The 21,379-nt window shown below is 41.5% G+C and overlaps 2 protein-coding genes across 6 annotated transcripts in view; one reads left to right on the top strand and one right to left on the bottom strand.

Annotated features, from left to right (window-relative positions):
* The window catches only part of AKAP13 (A-kinase anchoring protein 13), a 222,086-nt gene that overhangs the window by 126,145 nt on the left and 74,562 nt on the right, over positions 1 to 21,379 (bottom strand). For all 5 annotated transcript variants that reach the window (XM_069866963.1, XM_069866962.1, XM_069866964.1 and 2 more), the window contains 2 exons: positions 16,415 to 16,562; positions 5,906 to 6,202 (listed from right to left, as the gene is read on the bottom strand). In XM_069866963.1, coding sequence (XP_069723064.1) covers positions 5,906 to 6,202; positions 16,415 to 16,562 — 445 coding nt within the window. The remainder of the gene's footprint in view (positions 1 to 5,905; positions 6,203 to 16,414; positions 16,563 to 21,379) is intronic.
* SV2B (synaptic vesicle glycoprotein 2B) overlaps positions 1 to 21,379 on the top strand; it is a 197,314-nt gene that overhangs the window by 11,835 nt on the left and 164,100 nt on the right. The window lies entirely within an intron of this gene.

Here is a 21,379-nt window from a genome sequence, read left to right on the forward strand (position 1 = left end):
CAAGTAGGAGGCTGCACCTCAAGTGTCCTCCACCACATGTGAGTTCAAGATGAATGAGAAAAATAAGAGATGGAGAGTGGCAAAACAACTTAGAAATCAGATGCACAACATCCTAACAACAAACCACACAGCAAAACCATGGCCACCATTACCAGAAAAAGGACCAAAACAACAAAGTTCCCTTCTAATCTGCTTTCCAGTCAGCTCTACGAGTGTTGCTCAACTGTACTACTTCTCCACAGGAATATAATGTTGATCAAAACACCCTGAAATCTAAGTATACCTTTTGAGAGTAGCTGTCATAAGGAAAAGCTTGAGAGATTAGCTTTTATATATATTAAGGGGAAAATATTACAGAAAGAAAATGTTCACTGGATGCCTCATTAAAGTCAAATCGGGATCAAATTAGAAGGGTAAAGAATTAGAAATAAGAAATTTAGGCAGGAATATCACCTTCCCACAGAAAAGCAAGCAGGAGAAGTTGTAAAACAAGATCACTGATCAATGGTTTAAGAGCAAGGAGTCTGGTTTCTGTACTCTGTTTTCCCATCAGGGAGTCACAACGCTGAGCCACTGCTCTCTGTTGCATGGGCGTTACTGTCAGTAGTAAGACCAGACTGGGTATCATGCTCCACACCTCTGGCTGCTGAACAAAGAACTCCTCATCAAAGCCCCAGTCCTACAAAAACATAGTCTGGTATTAAATTTGGCACAAAGGATTCACTCAAATCTTGCTGAGGTACAAATGAATCCACTTATTTTAGTGGATTTTGGGTGAAGAACTAAGAACTTGTGATCACAAACAGCTTCAGTCTTTCACATTGTACCAGAGTAATATGAATTATTAAATACTTGGGTTTGGCAAGTTAACCAAATCCCTGAAATAATATTACTGTGGGAATTCGATTAACCAATGCTGCTCAATGTGTTTAATCTTTGGACAGTTTATTTTTAAGCAATAAAACCTTTTGCTGTTGCAGATCAATGAAAATGAAAGTGAATGCGAATACTGCAAATAAGCATAGTGGGGTTTTGAAAATGCCCTGACATCAATACAGGAAGAATACAGCTCATTTCCTTTTCAGTTTGTTTTCATGGAAATGGTGTCTAAAGATATAACACAAAGAAATAAATGTAAAGACCAGCTGCTGTTAAAGAGATTAAAATTACCAGGATTGCTGAAGCTGAATAAACTTCTATGTCAAATAGTAACAGCTAGTTTAAGTAGGTTACATTCAAATGAAAAAGTCAGGGGGGCAGCAGCACTGGAATGTTTGCAAATGTCCTCCAGTAGTTTTAAATATTCTTGGAGGTATTTCTGTCCTGCAGCTGACAAGTCATGCTGTTAATAATTAGCCTATATGACTCTACCATGCCTTTAATCATGAGCAATGGCAAATTCTTCAAAGAATGAAGACCTTGCCTTCATAACCAAAACATAAGCAAGTAGACAGTTCTCACAGAGCTTTGTTCACAGTAATCATGCACTTTTCCATACTAAAAAATCAAATCTACTAATGTGTTAGAAAAGGGAGGAGGTGGTGGTGCTGATGTAATAACAGAAAGAATAACAACTAATGAATACAAGCCACTGAAGATCATTGTAATAGAGCCACCACCAGCCTGCTGGTATGAGGTAACACACAAGTTACATGCTACCTTCTCCTCAGTGTGTGGACCTTAATTGCACTTTGCACTGCACAAACCTATTGACACGAAAGATTAGTTAAACAGCCTTAGCAGATGGAGCTGGGTGTTCTTTTTAGCAGCTTCTCTGCCCTCTGGGGTGTGTTATATCAATGAACTCCTTGCCCTCTGCTCAAAGACTGGTTAGAATCATAGAATCATAGAATAACCAGGTTGGAAGAGACCCACCGGATCATCAAGTCCAACCATTCCTATCAAACACTAAACCATGCCCCTTAGCACCTAGTCCACCCGTGCCTTAAACACCTCCAGGGAAGGTGACTCAACCACCTCCCTGGGCAGCCTGTGCCAGCGCCCAATGACCCTTTCTGTGAAGAATTTTTTCCTAATGTCCAGCCTAAATCTCCCCTGGCGGAGCTTGAGGCCATTCCCTCTCGTCCTGTCCCCTGTCACTTGGGAGAAGAGGCCAGCACCCTCCTCTCCACAACCTCCTTTCAGGTAGTTGTAGAGAGCAATGAGGTCTCCCCTCAGCCTCCTCTTCTCCAGGCTAAACAACCCCAGCTCTCTCAGCCATTCCTCATAAGACCTGTTCTCCAGCCCCTTCACCAGCTTTGTTGCTCTTCTCTGGACTCACTCCAGAGCCTCAACATCCTTCTTATGGTGAGGGGCCCAGAACTGAACACAGGATTCGAGGAGCAGTCTCACCAGTGCCGAGTACAGAGGCAGAATAACCTCCCTGGACCTGCTGGTCACACCGTTTCTGATACAAGCCAAGATGCCATTGGCCTTCTTGGCCACCTGGGCACACTGTTGGCTCACATTCAGTCGGCTGTCAACCAACACCCCCAGGTCCCTCTCCTCTTCAGGCAGCTTTCCAGACAGACTTCTCCTAGTCTGTAGCACTGCATAGGGTTGTTGTGCCCCAAGTGCAGGACCTGGCTCTTGGCCTTGTTAAACCTCCTGCCATTGGACTCGGTCCAGCCTGTCCAGATCCCTTTGCAGAGCCTCCCGACCCTCCAGCAGATCGACACTTCCACCCAGCTTAGTGTCATCCGCAAACTTGCTAAGGGTGCACTCGATGCCTTCATCCAGATCATTGATAAAGACATTGAACAGGGCTGGACCCAGCACTGAGCCCTGGGGAACCCCACTTGGCACTGGCCTCCAGCTGGATTTCACACCATTTCCCACCACTCTCTGGGCCCGGCCAGCCAACCAGTTTTCCACCCAGGAAAGTGTGCGCCTGTCCAGGCCAGAGGTGACAGTTTCCGAAGCAGAATGCTGTGAGAAACTCTGTCAAAGGCTTTACTGAAGTCAAGGAAGATACATCCACAGCCTTTCCCTCATCCAGCAGCCGAGTCACTTTGTCATAGAATGCGATCAGGTTAGTTTGGCAAGACCTGCCTTTTGTGAACCCATGTTGACTGGGCCTTATCACCCGGTTCTCTTGCATGTGCTTCATGATAGCACTCAAGATCACCTGCTCCATGACTTTCCCTGGCACTGAGGTCACACTGACAGGCCTGTAGTTTTCTGGCTCCTCCCTGCGACCCTTCTTGTAGATGGGCACAACATCAGCCAGCCTCCAGTCCAGTGGGACTTCCCCAGTCTTCCAGGACTGTTGGAAGATGATGGAAAGGGGTTTGGCCAGCACATCCACCAGCTCCTTCAATACCCTTGGATGAATCCCATCCAGTTAGGGATCAGTGCAGGAAAAAGAAAGAAGAAGCTTCCACACAGAGCCATCCCCTCCTCAAAAATCAGCAGAGAGTTGTGCTTTATAGTGGATCTTCTACCCAGCTTCTGCCTGCAGAAGGGACCACTGCTTCCTATTTTTGTAAAAGCTAGACTCCTGCTTCAATCCTTGGAAAAATCAACTTTTAAACACGCTTGATAGCACTGGCTTTCTCTGAACAGCAGTTCCCCATTCTGCTGTGGCACTCGGAGCTGGCTGAGGCTCCCAGCTCGCCCCTGTGTTCTGAGACTTGGCTAAACAGCGGCGTTTTGTTTCCAACCCACAAGAGCCCATAGAGACATGCCAGCTTAGAAGCAGCGCTAAAGATCTTTAAAGAAGGGGTCTGACATTTTCTTTTGTTTTCATTTCTGTAGTATTTTCTCTTTCAAGAAGGTTATTTGAAGTATCTGGTGCTGACATTCAGCAAAATGTGAAATATGAATCAGAATAGCTGTTCATAGGTAGTGACGCAGGGCAGGACAGGGCACTGGCCAGAACACATGCAATTGTTCAAATGGTCCCACTGATTCAGTCTTTGCTGTGCTTTTCTCTCTCCCTTGCACAAATTAACCCACAAGCACCAGTATAAGGATGCTACATTTTACCATAGAAGTTTTTCTAATCTAGTGGTCCATCATCGATCAGAAACATCTCTTCCATCTCACTCTAGCAAAACAGTTTTTTCACCAAAATTATGCTTATGATCTAAATCTTTCCAGTCACAATCACAAAAAAATCCACTGAATTCCCTATGTATTAACTTACTGCAAAAACATCACCAGATAAATCTGCCTCTAGCAAAAAAAGCTGACTAGAAGATGAAAGGTAGGCTAAGACATCAAAAAAAAAAAAAGCCCTTTAAAGTTATTTATGGAAGGACTCGCTGCAAGGGAACATATTTTATAGTACCAACATTCTTGAATGAAAATTCCATTTACTGCCATTATGTTAATTCACTTACACTTTTGTCTACAAATACCTCACCCCAAGATGCCAAAACACACAGCACAACAGAGGTTCCCCTTCTCACTGTGGATGCAACGGATGCTCTACAGGCTTATTAGCATTCAGAGCCCCACACTATGACTTCCAGACACACAAGCACATGTTGAGCAAATCAATGTAAATCTTACGGCCTGATTTCCCAAAGTGCTGATTTCCCAAAGAGTAATCGAAGTCAAAAAGAGAAAGTGGATCTCAGCCCCCTCACAAAATCAGCAACAATTTAGAGCTTCAACCAAAGTTTTTATTAACTCCAGATCACTTAAACCAGCAATGTCTCTGTTATCACAACTTTTTTAAATGCAGTGTCTTCCAGAGAGACGAAAAATATCAAGTACTTATTTCCTTGTAAACATGACAGCATCTGAATTTCTATCCAGAAACCATTAAATATGATCAAATCTTTTAACGTCTGCTAACACAGCTTAAATTGCCCGTCCGTGTATTCACATTTACAAAAGCAGTCAGCAAGGCAGTGAAAAATAAAGCAGGAAAAAGTCTTGTCGAAAACTCCATTGCAGTGAGCAGAACTGAGCCTGCTGTGCTAAGCAAGCCACATCCCATTCCTATTCAACTGTTTATACCATTGCATCCTATAAAAGATAACAGATGCCTCACAGCCACATTCCTTAAGGGAAACTATTTGCCAAGATACCCTGAAAATTTACAGCAAGGATTTGTACACATTGGAACTAGCCCCCCAGTCCCTCAATACACTTCCTTAAACTCCCCTGTGGCAGAACCGCAAGGACACAGACATGACACAGTACCCCGAACACCTTAGCACCTCTGCTTCAGCAGTCTCCAGAAACTCTGGGCCATCCTTGGAGTTTATTTATAAGGTCTTGGTAGCTTTCTCTGCTGTTGTGCTTAAGGGGTATCATTATTCAGGCTTTCCCACTGTCACTCTCTCTCATTCGCACACTTGTCTAAGGCTTATTTTGGGGATCATCTGTGTTTCCCCAGCTGGTGTGCAACCAGGGGTGTGGTAGAAATCCTAAGGGATAAAGCATCAACTTCTCCAAGAAAAATGAGAGGTATTTTACATGTTATGGTCATTTTTCACTTGTGCTGTAAAGCCAGCATTTACCAAAAGTGCCAGCTTTGTGGCATAGGAGTAAAATTTCCAGGAGCATCAGACTTCCTACACACAGACAGGTTTCTTGCAGGAAATCTCAGAATCATGACACTGATACGCATACCACTGCGCATGCACACAAAAATCCATCCAGGTAGACGTTAAAATATTGACCACTGACAACAGCTTGTGTTATTTCATAAGAAAAGACGCAGAGAAAACATCAGTGCTTCATGTAGTTTAAGGCAGCTGAAGTGCAAAGCACAGCATGCAGACCTAAATAGGGGCACACTAGTGCACGTCGTATCTCATCTCTGAGCACAGAGACCAACACACCTCTTCAAAGATGTGTGGAGGGTTCCCAAAGCAGGGAATCCTTTCTCCCAGGCTTTTTTACTTCTCTCTCAACTCACAAGTCTCACACATGCTCTAGAGGTCCTCACCGGTCAGGGACTGGTCCGCTCCCAGCACATTCCATTCTGCCGGCAGTTTCAGGTGCCGAAATGCCAAAGCTACTTTCTCATCCAAAAAGTCCACATCAGCAGCGGGTGGTCTCGACCGGTCCAAGAATCGGGTGAAATTTAGTGCCTGCTGGTTGCCAGCACAAGTGGCCAGAAACTGGGCAGCATCATATGCTTCATCCTGTACAAACTGGAAACTGTCTTCTGCCACAACCAGGACAGGATGACCTTCTCTAGATGCACAAAGTGCCACCTTCACTGTCTCACAGCAGTCATGTCCTGCAAAACAAAACCAAAGAAAATTGTAAAAAAATTAACAGTTGCATGTGCTGAAGAAACAGAACTGAGAAGCTTTTTTGACACATATAATCTTTACATTAAAACAGGTACAAACAAGTTATTGAGGGTCACAATTCTCAATCAAACACTAACATGGGAATTTACTTGTATCACCAGAGTTAAGTATTTCTTACTGACTTTAAAAGGAAAAGTTGTGTAACTCTTCTCTGTTCGGCACAATGTAAACTAAGAAATATAAGCCACTTTTATCTGACCAGACTATTTTTGATCAGCAACAAGTAAACTCAAGAGCATAAAGTAATTTAAGTGAAGATCTTGCTAACATACCAATGGAAATACAGTCCAAACAGGCAGATTATACAGTCAGACTTTTCTTTTCCAGCTCCACAGGACTCCAGTAACTCACTAGGAAACCAGACCCCAAGTGCTGCAAAACTGCATACTCTAAATGCTGTCACAACACTTGGCTTGTACATAAAACACCGTAATTTCAGCTAAAACAAAGACCAAAAAAGCAGCAATAGCTACAAGAGCTCAACCTGTCCAGGCATGCCTTGTGCGTGCCCTCGGATCTCAGGCTTGCTGCTCCACCTGCCCCCTGCATTCAGGTTCACATGACAAAACTACAACTAATCTGCTTCTACTAAATAAAACCATGGAAATGGTCACTTTCCATATTTACAAAACAAGAAGGTTGAAAGTTTTCTAACATTTTAAGTTTATTTATTTATTTTTTTAGGGCAGGGGAAGCAAGAGAAAGGATGCCCTTGCAAGGCAGCAATTTCATCAACTCAGTTGATGAAACAAGACCCAGACCACTTTCTCTTCAATTTCAAAAGGAAAAATATACTATGTCCAACACGTTCAGCACTTGTAATTGTCAGACATGCCCCTTCCATAATAAGGTTTGTGTTTCAAGTTCACCGTGCGGCACAGTTTCTTGTTCCAGTCTCAGACTGACGTCATGGCTGTTTTTGCCAAAACAGCATGGACCCTGCACTAATTACTGGAAAAGCTCCTTTTTGCCCATGGCCTCAGCATACTAGTACATTCATGAAACTCTGCCTAATTAAATACAAAATGACGATTTATTTTTAAAGGCTTGAAAATTCAATTTAAGCCCCTATTTGTGGTCAGTGGGAAAGTTTCCTTCTAGTGTCGGGGCCCTTTGCTGTCGATTTCCCTGACAAAAGGAAAAATATGTCCCTAATCTTCATGGTCTTTCAGCCAGCCTTCCAAATCTGCTTGAGGTTTTTGGCATCTGTACAGTTTTTGTCTGCTGAAAGAGGCAATCCCGAAGTTAATTGAAAGGTCAAAACTGCTATTAGGACACTGTGGGTAGTACCAAAATTGTCAGATGAGGCTGTGCAGCTTCCCAAGGAGAGCAAATGCATCTGGAAAGGTGTCAAAGCCAAGTGTAAAAGGCAAGGATGAAAACACACACGGATGTCACTGCAACAGCTCAATACAACCCGGAGGAGTATTGAGGTCTCGGACAGGTGAGAAAACTTCTTTCCATCCAGCACCAAGCATCCATTAGAAGGAGGATGACATGAAAGCTGAAGGAACAGATTTACTACCATTGACATTATAAAACAAGAATGAGGGTAGAAAGACCTACTTCTACAGCTCTTGAAAATATTACACATGCATTCTAATACACACCAGTCAATAGGGCCAGGCAGGAGCAGGGATCTCAGCAGCCCAGGTTAAATCCATTCACAAACTCCACTAATCCTCACAGTAGAAGCCCCAGATGTTCAAGGGAGAAGCAAGGAGACACATCTTTGGGAGAACTTGCTTTTAATGCAGTTCAGAACTATGCAGCCCTCCCCCTACATCTTCTTGCTTTGCTCACCTTCCTAAGGACATCGGAACAGGGATCAGCTAAGACATTAAGTTTGTTTATAACCTCCACAAAAGCAGCAAGTTATAAGCAGCCATGCTACCCAATGGGAGCTGACTCAAGTGCCGTCAACTTGGCTCTCCCTCATGCAAAGCAGTGGATGTTTGCTAGAATGCAAAGTTTAAAAAAAAGTTTAATAAAACAATCCTCAATAGCATGAGAAAAGCTAAACTTTGCTTTTTTTTTCTTTAACTGTTTTCTCTCTATTCCCATTAGAATCCCATCTGCAAAATAACCTAGAATAGAACTACTCTGTCAGAATGCCAGTGGATTTCATGATTTAAGCGGAAGGTGAAAACAGTCCATGAAGAGCTACAGAGAAACACTTTGGGACAGTCACTTTGCTGTCATGAAGCCAAACAACGCAACGCAAAAGCGTCTCCATCATGAAAACAACTGGAGAAACCTCAGTGAAGACACATGGCCTCCTTAAACCAGTACATCACAAACGTACACAAAGTTCTCTTGGATGGAGCATATGTGAAACACCAGACCCCTAATTAAGCAAAGCTACAGCAGTGTTTAATGCAATGCAAGGAGAGGTGACAAAAAGGCCATGTCCTGATCTGCAGCCAACTACAGTTCTCTTGAAACTTCCCCAGATACCTAATACAGCCTTGAAAGAGAGGTGACAGAGCTGATGATCCATTTTCTTCTAACAAGATCAAACAAGCATCCTGTTAAACCCTGGGGAATATTCTTCGAAAGGGCAACTGCTCGCAATGCTTTGATGTTCTCCTTTCCTACATCTGAGAAAATGTCAGACTTGGAGGGGTAGGAGTCTAGGACAGGTTCTGACTTTTGGCAAATAGTTCAAACAAAAGAGGCGCCCGTAAGTAACAAGTGTGGCCAATACTAAAAAGATTGCTCAAGAGCTCTCTGTTCCTCTGCTTTGAAACCACTACAGGAACGATGTAAGCAAATGTCCCCTTTACGTGAGTCTTCTGAAGGAACCATCACTGGGGCAACACTTGTCTCCACATCAAAGACCATTGCTTCCCTCACCTAGACTAATATCTGAACTTCAACAGCCCTTTTCCCCACAGCATTAGCAAAAGTGAGCTAAGCTTTCTGGCACTCTCAGGAGATAAGTGGTTATCATCTGTAAAACAAGCCCAAATCGGTTTTTACGAGGTTCAGTAACTTGCCCAAGATCACAAAATGCTCCGGGCAGCTCCAGAACAAATGCCATTGCTCTTTATCATCTCTCTTCCGCTCCGGCTGGTAGACAGCAGGGCTTTCTCCTAACATGGGTTAAGCACCAAGTCATGCACTTTGCAAGAATCAGGGCATTTGATTATCGACTGCTGTAATTCCCTCTTACACACCTTCCCCAGAACTGGAACAAAACAAATGTATGACTCATTAAAAAGGACAAAAAAAAAAAATCAAAACCCATTTGGGTGTGTCAGGAAGAGTGATGAGCCTATTTATAGCCTGTTTTTAAAGGTTTGCATTTTGGTAGGCTGAGAACACACATAACTGAATAAATTGCACACGAGTGCACCCACAGAAGGGAAATCTCTGTGCTTTACTATGCGATTAGGTTTGTGATGCCACCAAGCACAACTCTGGATTGCTTTCAGTCTTCTCCAGAAATCAGGACCTTTGGCCAAAACAGCAAACAAAAGCAAATGGTGAAACAATGATCACACCGCTACCAGCCAACAGTATCCCAGTTCGAATTTTAACTCTTCTGACAAACATGACTGTGTTTACACCTTATAGAATAACTTTATGTGTATAGCTAGGCTTCTCTTCATCATGGTTTTGGGTTTCTTCGCCACAGAAAGAAAACAGGTTATTTATATGATGGCTTAACTGCGATAAAAGTCAAATAACCCATCCTTTAATTCCTCTTCCCGCATTACATTTTATTCCATATCTTCTTCTGCTCTTCAGATAATTTAGATTTAGCTTGGAAACAATTCGCTACTGGCAACTGGTTTGAGAAGTGCCAACATCTTGCAAGAAAAAGAAATTTAAAAAATCCATTTCGGTCTATGCAGAGATGGACGCGGTGACTGCTTCTGTCATGACAAAGTGAATTCCTCATCTTCATGTAAAACCACACTTCAAAAATTATTTAAAATGAGACAACTCCTCTTCAACTATATAATTTTTTATGGGGCCACTTACTGAAACTTGCTTTGGGCAACACATAAGAACACAAAAAAAATAAAGAATCCCAGGTTCTGGCCTTTCTGTACTTATCCTTGAAGCAATGAGATTCATCAGTATGATAGCACTGCCTCCTCTACATAATAATGATGCAAGAGAGGTAGGAGAAAAAGCGGAGATTTCTGAGCTGTAAGTCATAGCAGACAAGTTAATGTACAGCCTTAGACCTGGCCATCTAAGCAGTACCTGTGCCTTTGATCTGGGATGTGGTTAAAAGGGCAGCAGCAAAACTCTTCAGACTTTCTCTTGTTAAACAAGGCACACATAGAGACAAAACACTCCTAAACAGAGGTTTATTAAAACATGATTTCATTTCCTACTCCTCTAAAAGTGGAAATCCTGTCCAAACCTCCTATTTTCAGAATTCACATTTGAGCTACCAAACAATGGGCCCCCAGCCTGGGTGGCTATTTAAAGCCCTGCTGGAAGCACATGTTTGGGTTTGCCTGGTAGGTGACCAAGGACTTCACTGCTAGCTGCATCCTCCAAATTACTATAGTGGGGCTGGGTTGGAAAGGGTCTTACAAACAGATTTAAGCAGGACAGGAAAGACAGACAACAAATGTGGTGAATCTCATGGAGTATCTTGGATTTGCATCCAAGGGATGTTGTCATCTGGTGGCTCTGTAGATGGGGAAGCCAAGGGATCTTCTATAATTGTCTGAACAGTGCTCCTTTTCTGCTTCTGAAATCCTGAATTCTGATTCTAAAAATCAGAGCCCATATTTGAAGGGCATTTGTGTGATTTACACAGATACCGTATTCACTCTTGCAACACAGGAAACCTTATGAAATACATAGGCATGGTACCAGTAACAGACAGGAGCTTTTGTTTTTCCTTTTAAACCCTCGACTATTAATACAGAGAGTGTAGAAAGATTTTTAAAAAGCCTTTTACATTGCAGATGCCCTAACAAATCTATAGAAATGTAAGACCCCACACACATTACATCACAAATAATTTCAATACAGATTCAATCACTTTTTCCTGTGACTGAAGTCATCTAAAACTAGCATAATTTCCTTTTAATTATTCTGCCTAGAGCAATTAAGTACACCATAGAGGATGGACTGCAAAAAGTCTTCTTGGCTTTGCTGTTTTATTCTATTTTAGGGGTTTTTTTGTTTCATAATTAGGAGTATTTTCAAATCCACAACTGGTACTGCCAAGTGGCCATTCGTTATGCAACTTGTTTATTCTTTTGGTCTACCCGTACAAAGATTATAATTCATGAAATAATAGCTTTTTCTATGCAAAGTTGTTTCCTAGGGGAAAACACAGTCTGTGGCAGAAAAGAATAAAACATGAACATATGTAAAGGATTTCACAGTAAAATAAAAGGTTGAAATGAAGACATTACCAAGCTAATTGACATTAATTTTAGTCTATCCTTTTAAATAGCAGAAAGAAAGCAGAGAAAAAGAAAAAACTGAAAACTACAGGAGTTAAGAACAAGGAAAAGACTGAACCTGCTTCTCCACCTTAGCTTAAGCATGGAGAGAAAGGTCCCTGTGAGTAAAAGCAGTTGGAGTAAACAGGAGTGTTTCAGCTCTGTGGAAACAGCTAGCACGCAGCTACCAGCAGACAGTCTGTCTCTCTGGCCCTTTTTCTGCCTCTAACATCACTCCTCCTCCCCTCTGAAAACTTTACAAGAATCCTGCACCTTCTGAGATCAACCAATGAGAAAAAGTGATTTAAGTAGTACAGAACAAAGGCTTACAGCGCTACAACACATTGCAGCAGTACACACAGAGGCACGTAATTATGTGTCACAAAATTACCATACTTATTGTTTCAGTGACTTGGCTTATAAACAGGGTATTTCTTACCCTTTACTTGCTTGTTTAAGAGCTGCTGCAGTTCTGGATTTACAGTATTGGATTGTGTTTCCCTGTTTTCCTCCACTAAGCTCCTCTGCATTTCCCAAATACTACACTCCGTCTTTAAATGCAAATCAAAATTTGTGCCCAATAACACAGCCTTTATCAAGACAGCACACAACTTGCACTAGCTGCACCACACAAACATTCGAGTTCTCAGCACATCAGCTCGCTCTGTGAGCTTCCTCCTGTGAGAAAGTTCTCCCCAAATCTGCTGGAGGGCTTCCCAGTGCCAAGACGCCCCCGCTGCCCGCAGCAGGCTGTGGTCAGAGCTTTTAACTCATGTGGACAAGGATGAGGCTGTTCCTTCTTTTGTTGGTTTGTTTGCTGGATCACAATTTGAGGCTTTCTGTTATGAGGGCTTTTTTTCCCCTCTAGCAGCAGAGGCAGGCGATGAGGCTGCTGCCTTGCAATTAAGTTTCACTTCCCCGCTTTAACATAGACTTTCTACACTGTCATGTGCAATCTGCTTGGCCATTCAGTTACCCTCCCCACTCTGCAGAGATGTTCGGAAGAAAAAAATATTTGAAAAATTATGACAGCCTCAGTTGTTACAATAATATGGACTTGTTGAAAAGCTCAGTTTATGACCAGCGTTAAGTAGGACAACCACCCATGGCACCAGTGTATACATCCTCTCCAACAGTACAATTTCAGCAACAACAGTTTAGCCGCAGCAGCAGAGCTGATATCATCTCTCTGCATCCTTCTTTGCTCAGACTTTTGTTAGTTTCTTAATACCCAAACTCCAGCAACCTGGCTTTTGCAGCTAATGAGATCCAAACTAGAGCAACGTCCAGTGCCATGGCACCTCTGCCTGCCCCGCAGAGGGACCTTCACGTGGGAGGTGTCTGATGGGACAGTGTTTGAAATTCTTCTGGAGACCTACAGAGTGCCTCTGGTACTAAGGAAAACTTCTTCAATTATGGAGAACTTGAAGCAGGTTGTTCAGAAATAGAAGCATTTTATAACAGCAATAGTAAAGTAACAGTTCAATAAGGTTTTGATATCTTTTCACCAAAGGCAAAGAGAAGCTTAGTTGGACAATGTAACCTAGTTTGTCCTCAGGCTGGCAAAAGAGCTACTGGAAGCACACAAAGCATCATCCGCTGCCTAATTCTTTTAACTCAGTAGCTTATTTTGATACTTCAAGTTATGACAAATCAGCTCAGATAAGAACCTGTTTCTTATAAGGGGGAATTATTTCCCTTGAATTTGTAACACAGTCAATAGTGAGGCAGGATAACCACCCCACCCCATCCTTCAGAGTAAGTACAAAGATACAGATAGTATTTCATCCTTTAAGTGACTTCTGAACATACATCTAGCCACAACTTCAGGTAAAAAAAATCTGCTCCCATAGATTTACAATCAGAAGTCCTTTATTTTATTAGGCACAGAACTACAATAAATGCTTACATTTGAACAGTACTGTTAACAATATATATACAATGTTTAAGGCTCATGATTAAGACAGCATAAGAAAGAGGCAGCTTGTTCTAGGAATTATACTAAATGCAGCAATCTTAACTGCAATTGTGAGCTTTCATTTAGGCAAAGCCTTTCAGGATATAGAGAATTTTTCACACACAATGAGAATTTAGGAGATATTTTGACAGTTTGTATTTCCACTCCATTTTCTTTAATTTCATATCTAAAACCTTACGTTGTTGAGGTTATTTTTCTTTAAACATGATTTCCTTTGAAAGCCTTGCTGAAATATTCTACTTTATTTTCGCAGTAGATGTAATCAAAACTCTTCTCTTCCTGTTTATTACACCTCCATACCTCACCAAAACTACCAAAAAAAGTCAAGAAAAAGAAAATTTAAAACCTGGTTTTGTTTTGTGACTGAATTATGGTCACCCCAGTCCCTGATGGACTTCATCTGAAGTGCTGTGGGGACCACATGAAACTCTGAGGATTTGAGATGAGGGTGAGAGAAGAGTCTCCAAGCCCAGAAGGGAAGCAGAGGAGGTTCAAGGGAGGCTGGCGGAGGAGATCAGAATGCTCTTGAGTGAATCAGCCCTTCTTTCACTCACCTGAGACATCCCAAAGGAGCAGCAGTACTCCCAGGGATGTGCAACACTTCTTGCAATGGAAGTACAAATGAAAACTACCCAAAGCTGGAAGCAAAGGGCAAGATTTTAGGTAAAAGCTGTTTGCAAGAGTTCCCTTGCAGAGCACTTGCTAAGTGCCCAGGTCTGGATGTTTCAATGGGCTGGTCTCCCACACACTGTCTCTTGTTCATACCTAATCCTGCAGCGAGGTCAAATAACACCAGCTCTGAGTCACCACGACTATCTCCAAGGCAACTGGCAGAATACACAGTGTAAACACATGATTACAGATTCACTGTTGAGTTCAGGAAGGAAGAGGAGGAGGAAGAGCTGGGTTGAAATAAGTCACGCCCTTATTAAAATCAGAGCGTTCATTGCTGATGCAACACTGGACAAATGCATTGGTGTCAGCGGAGGGTATGAAAACATCATTTTCTCCCTGTTTGCTTCTTCCTAGCACCCCCTTCACCACTACAATCGTTTCTTTCCTCAGGTTGTTTCTCAAAAATGAGGCACAAGCACAAAAGAGGGAGTTATTCAAGCAGTTCCTTACAGCCAAGATGAAACCTCTTCCCTCACACTGGAGCCCTGGACAGTGCTACAGGGCAAGAATAGGACCACCTTTCTGAAAGGTCTGTTAAATCTTTGCCTGATACAAGCTGTATTTTGGGACAGCACCCTTACCTATGCAGCATCCCACATCACAAGACCACAAGTCTGCCAGGTCAAAAGAAAAAAGCACATAACAACTAAAGGAACAATTGAGGGCAACTCTCTCCTTTTCCTTTGAATCAGGAGCAGAGTCAGATTTCCCACTAACAGTGACAAAACAAGCCCTAGGGAGCCCTCCCCAATGACTCAGTTATATTTGGGGCCAGCAGGAGAGGCAGAGCCCAGAGCATCACCCCGGGTATCACCTGGCAGTCACTTCCCTAGCCACATCCAATGCTGCTCTGAGGACATCAGGGCTGGCAGTGATAGGAAAGCATTGCTCCTGCCTGGAAATCCTATGAAGTATGCTGGTTCCTGCGCGGGCTGAAGGGGAACACTGAAGCTTTTCAGTTCCTTTCTTGTTGATGCAGCCATGGTCCCAAGGGGGAGATGAGGTCATTGCAAGCAAGGCTGACAGAGCCCCGCGCCCACCACACAAAAGCAAGGAAGGAGTCACCCCTTCTTTTCCCTCCTCTGAGAGAAAATAAGCACTAATCTAATTGATTGCACAGGGCTCCAGGCGTCAGTAACAGTAAAAAGACTTCTCTGCTAAGCCAACTGTACAACTCAAGTAGCACAAAAAGGGAGGAAATGAAAAAATACATTGGCCAACTTTTAGCTACTTATCACTAGGAGGAAAAACTCCTGAGCCTGATCTTTATCTCATATGCATCTCTCATAAAACAGCACTTACAAGAGAGATAAAAAGGGAAACCTAAGAAATACACTCAATCGCATAAGCTATACTGTGTATAGCGAAAATGTCAGACACTGTTCTCACACTAGTATCACTGCGCTGCATAGCAACAAGTCAGAAAGAAAGGTTAATGGTAAGGACCACAGCCTGGAACACACTCATTCCCACGGTCCTGAAGTCACCAATGGAAAATGCTACACCGTCTAGCTTTGTTTTGTTAATGTCACAAAGGCTTGAAAAAAGTAGCAGGCTTTAATGTGGAAACCCACCCCGTTTGAACCAGCTGTGCTGAAAGGATGGCACCAAGCACCATACAATGACAGGATCTGGGGTAAAATGGTTATATTTCACCAGGGCTACAGTAACGAACCTCACACGGTTAAGCAGATTTTAAGTTTAGCTAGGACTTACCAGACTGTACATTGCTTAATCAACAGCATCTCTACCTCTGCAAACGTGTCTTCTGTAATCTCGCTCACACTTAAAAGTATTTTACTATGTGTAAATATAATTATTTTCTACAACAGAATCTCATAGTTGCACATAAAATAATTGCAATCTCAGAGTCACATAACTGTAACGGGGTCAAGCAAAAGACTTTTAAAAGGCAAAAGCAGTCATCCAAGCTCTACTTTCTACGAACGTGCAAATAAGGAAAAATATGTCCAAGAACACAGCATTACATTTAAGTCCACTTGAATTAACCAAATTTCATAGAATGATACACTAACATGCAAAGAAAGGCAATTGTTTACCAGGAGAAATTGTCTCCAGACTCCCAGGATTAATCTTTCTCGTGCTTGTGCAGTGTTGGACAGTTGACCCAGTGAAGATCAAGTAAAAAACTACATCATCTTCAACTTTATCTTCCTCAGTCAGCTGCACTGTGATAACAGAGTCACCCTACAAAAAAAAATTACAAGGAGAAGATTAGATTTACATAAGGAAGAACTGATTTATATAAAATAAAAACTTCTCTACTTCCAAGGTTCCTGCTTCCCATTCATACACTCTTTTCACATGACTAAGGGCCCATCCTAATTTTCAGATATGCAAGTTATCCTTAGCATGCCTCTAAGCATCACAGACAATCAACCAGCTAGAAAATATGTTGAAAGCAGCTCTGGGAAGAGACACATGGAAATCTCAAGGGCACATTCAAAATAGCAACTCAATATGGTGAAATCATGCCAAGTCACAAACACGAGCACACAACCCACACAAGGTTTTTTATACATGCATATATATACATATCCCCTCATATATGCATAACTAAAGCAACAGAATTGGGATAGTGGCCTACAATTGTCTCTCTCCATAAATTTGAAGAAATTCCCTAATTCTTGTTTGAGTGTTCATATTTCCTCTGTCAAAGCCAGCCACTCTGATGGTAGTTTCAGAGTAACCAATTTAATCACTGGGTTTAATCATCCTCAGTCCATAAACACACAGAGATATAACAAGTTCATATCCAAGACTTCATTTTTTCCCCACCTTCCTTGCAAGAAAAACCAAAAACAGCAGTAACTCTTCTAACTCAGCATCTGTAAGCTCATGCCTTGGTAAAAACTTCTATACGCTATCAAAACCTGCAGTTCTTTAAGCCCTGAAATGTGTTGTGATGTTGGCTGAATGCTCTTGCTTAGTTTTAGGGAGGCTTTATTTCACTATCCCAGTATATTCTACTGTTTTGCTCATCTTTACAAACATAATTTTTGCTGATAAAGGACATATGTTATCACAGTTAACTAACCCAGCACAGGATACAGTAAATACACCCACAATTCATACACCTGCACGGACAACAATGGAAGCAATTTCCACCAGCAACAGTTTTCCATCAGGAAGGAGAAACAGGGAGTGGTTTACAGTTACTACAGCACTCAGTAAAGCATGTTCATCATTTATTTGCCCAAAGAATTATATAAGCTACGAGACACTGAGAACAACAGACTGTGGAGTGACCTTCTGCCCCTTTTCTCTCAACATCAAAACCAGTTGGATGTCCCAATTTTACAGTGCAGCTGCATTAGCTAGCTCTCTGCCACCACACCACTGAGCATATGGTTAAGGCTGCAAATCTGGAAAGGATTTTTATTATTATTATTATTGCAGATTACATAATTCTAATTTGCATATCCAATAGAACACGCATGTCGTTTCATTTAAAATTTCCTCTTTAAGATCACTCAGTTCATCCTTTCTCTTTGTCAGATACATCTATCACAGAAAAATCCCAGACTTCAAGCCCTCCCGTACACCCAAGCTGCATTAGCATCACTTCCCACGCTCTGTCTCACATCTGCCCCTGTTCTCCCTCATCTCGGCTCCTTTATGCCCCAGCACAGCTTCCTTTTCCCAAGTTTATGTCCAGTTCTTCTCCTCTGATCTGGCCTGTCTGGTATCTCTTGCCAGGGGCAGGACTGCACCTTGTTTTGATAGAAACAAGGTTTTACAGTGCGGTACACAACAACCAGCCCCTGATCTTAAAAACAAATATATGGGTCAGTCTTATAAAACACAGGAAGGAAAACCATGACTGCAGAAAAGATAAATGGAGCAGTGAGTCTAGTTTTCATTTCCAGAGGTTGCAGAGTTACAAATGTACTTTTTAGGAAGGTTTCACATGATAATAGCAGCCCAGGCTTCCAGCTGGGGATAAAGGAACCATGTAGTAAAAATATATATTGTATTTAGTCAGTGTTAAAATAAAAACAGGTGCAAAAAGAAATAAATTAAGATTTAAATTCAACCATGACCAATTCACACGCTGAGTTGAAAACTAAATATTCCATTTCAAGCAAACGGATCCAGTTTTGAGCAGATATTCAAAAAAACAAAAGCTGGAGTTTCAACCTACAAGCCCTTTTGTGCCTTTTCATATCTGTCTTTGTTCAAACTGTTCCTCCCTTCAGGCATGAACATAATAAGTACTTGAATGGACTTAAAATGTAGTTGGCAAACCGGGACACTCATCAATAGGGCTGATAGATTAAAGTGGTACCTGTTAAAGGATAGATTTCTTATTTAACTCAGAAATCAGGTACAGCTAGTCTGAGCCTTGTGAAAGGAGAGCTAACCTGCATAGAGAGCAGGAGATAAGACATCTGTGTGTCCATGCAACACAGCCACTTCCATTTCAAGGAAAGGCACTTTATTTTGCAGCATTACTAAAAAAGCTAATTTGTATATTTAGTTACTGACAAAAAAACCATATAAATATATGTAACAAGGCTCAAACCCAGAAGTTCCACATAACCTGAAATCTGTTTATGATGGAATTTTATTTAATAAAGATAGATGAGCTTCTCGTAGTGACCTGAACTTCAGCTGTGAGCAGCCTGACCTAATTCTGAGGGTGAGCCTGCTTGGGTTAGACCAGATCACCTCCAGCAGTCCCATCCAATCAAACTGATTATATTTATATTTAAATTCAGTTCTTGTTTAACTCTAGGGGAAGCATAAATTATCACCGGCTGGTATCAATTGAAAAGGCTCTTCAGCTGTGAATAAATAGCATTTTATGGTGGGATAATTTCCACCACCTTGCTCCTTCCTCCTCCTCTTCTGGAGGACCCTCCAGCAAAAGACTGAAGGGAACAGCCAATACCCTTAACGTGACAAAAAATAAAATAGAATGCTTGGTTATCTGGAATTTTAAATTGCCTCCAAATTGCTTCAGCAAGAATTATAACATGCCGCTTTGCTGCTGTGTGCTTCAGTTTACTTACAGGTGTCACTTAAGTTAACTCTTAGCTGTACTGTGCATAGTACAGCTCATCTTGAATGATGTGTTCTGAAATCCAATAAGGATATGAGCAAAGCACTAAGAAAGACTGTTCTCCTTCAATGCACATTTCTACTTCCCAGTTATGAACAATTTCATTGTCCACTGCCATTTTTAATTTGAGTTTTAAAAGTTATACTGAAACACTGTATTTATTTGAAAAGGAAATAACGCACAGAACAAACCTCTTTCTTGCAAACATTTTGGAGTTAAAGAAAATCAGTAACAAATGCAACCAAATTCCTCCAACCCACATAGGAGACTTTCCAACAGCACTACTGCATTCAGCCTCCAAAAACATTTTAATTGAAGTATGTTTACCTTTATTCACTTAATATTGTCCAAAAATGTCATCTGTTCAGTATCACTGCCACACAAGGTGGTTATTATAACCCTTCTTTCATCCTGAATGGCTAGAAATGGGAGGCCAGCCTGCCAATATCCCTTTGGTGAAAGTACAGACAGATCAAAGCCCTTCTCTGGAATGCTCCAACAAATAAGAATAATTTAATTTCAAAACTAGTTTGGATCCACTAATATTTACTTGGCTTAAAGCCCATTGGAAATGAAAACATTCCACTTTGGTCCATTCATGAAGGAGGTCGCCCTCTCCCTCGTTCAGATCTGAAAATCTTTGGTTTCAGGTCACCTTAATGGGAAGTAAAGAAGGTGGATGTGGCTTTTTCCTCTAAATACATTCCTTTCCTCAAATCAACGGGAGAAAGCAGAAGGTTTGCCTTGCCAAGGGACAGGTTTAAAGTTTTGACCTTTGCCTTTAAACTCCTATAAAATAATTCAGAAAGGACTTTAAGTGTGGCACATCTCTGAACCTTTGAGTTAGTGAAGGCAATGCAAATGTAATTACCTCTAAAAATGGCTCAAATGCTCTTACTAGGTCTAAAAACCAAAACCAGATAGACAATGCATGTGTTTGTCAGATTATTTTGTTGGCATTAGGACAACTCCACCTTTTTAGGTATTTGTTTTTCCAGTGCTGTAGTTATACAAGCAAACGGATTGTGCGTAGGCAAAGTACAAGCTACTCTCAGTAACTGTTTCTTCTATCTCTGGTCTCTGTGCCTTCTTAAGTGAGTGATTTACCTTGAGAAGATTTTTTTTTCTTTTAAATAGATGACTTCAGCAATATTTGGAAGCAAATATGAAGCAAACAATCTTTTAAGCTCAAAAGGATTTAGATCACTTAGTTTTATTAGCTGAAAAATAATGTTCATCTTCCAAAAAGAAATAATAATTTAAAGCATGTAAAAACATGTTTCATTTCTACTTCAGGCTCTGGAAATCTACCCCAGTTTTGGAAACTGGTCATAGAGGACCCTTTATGGTAGCCCTGCAAGGACACTCCAGGCAAATGCAGCATTCAAGACCTCCAGATGAAAACCATGAGTTTAGCTGGCACAGGGGAGTTTTCCCTGAGGGATATCAGCTCTACCAGCAACAGGTACACTTCTCTGCAATGATCTACGCTGGCTAATAAGTTTTGCCAAAAAAAAAAAAAAGAAAAAGGCAAAGTATATTTTTATAACTGAAGCATGTGATTTCTATGCTGTTTCCTCCCCATGGTTCATACGGGGGATTTTGAAGTACATTATCAAACCCACTAACCACCCACTCTGACCTCTTCACACATGCAGTCTAAAAATACTTATGAAAATGAAGCATGTGTTAGATAGCAACACTGAAGCACTCAAGCATTCTGCTTTTAATAAGAAACACTAACAACTGCAATCCCAAATTTGTTCTATGCAGAAAAGCAAAATTGCTGATAATGACCATTGCCATCTCCAGCTGTTTTTTTTTTTCATAAAGTTAAAATGTAATCAGTGTGATCCTACTAAATGAAAAGTCTGTATGTTAGATGGGACAGAGATTCACAGGCAAAGGAAAGAAACCTTTCTCCCAGTACACCTCCTTT

The sequence above is a fragment of the Phaenicophaeus curvirostris genome, chromosome 12 (assembly GCF_032191515.1).
Source record: "Phaenicophaeus curvirostris isolate KB17595 chromosome 12, BPBGC_Pcur_1.0, whole genome shotgun sequence".
In the NCBI taxonomy this organism is placed as follows: domain Eukaryota; kingdom Metazoa; phylum Chordata; class Aves; order Cuculiformes; family Cuculidae; genus Phaenicophaeus; species Phaenicophaeus curvirostris.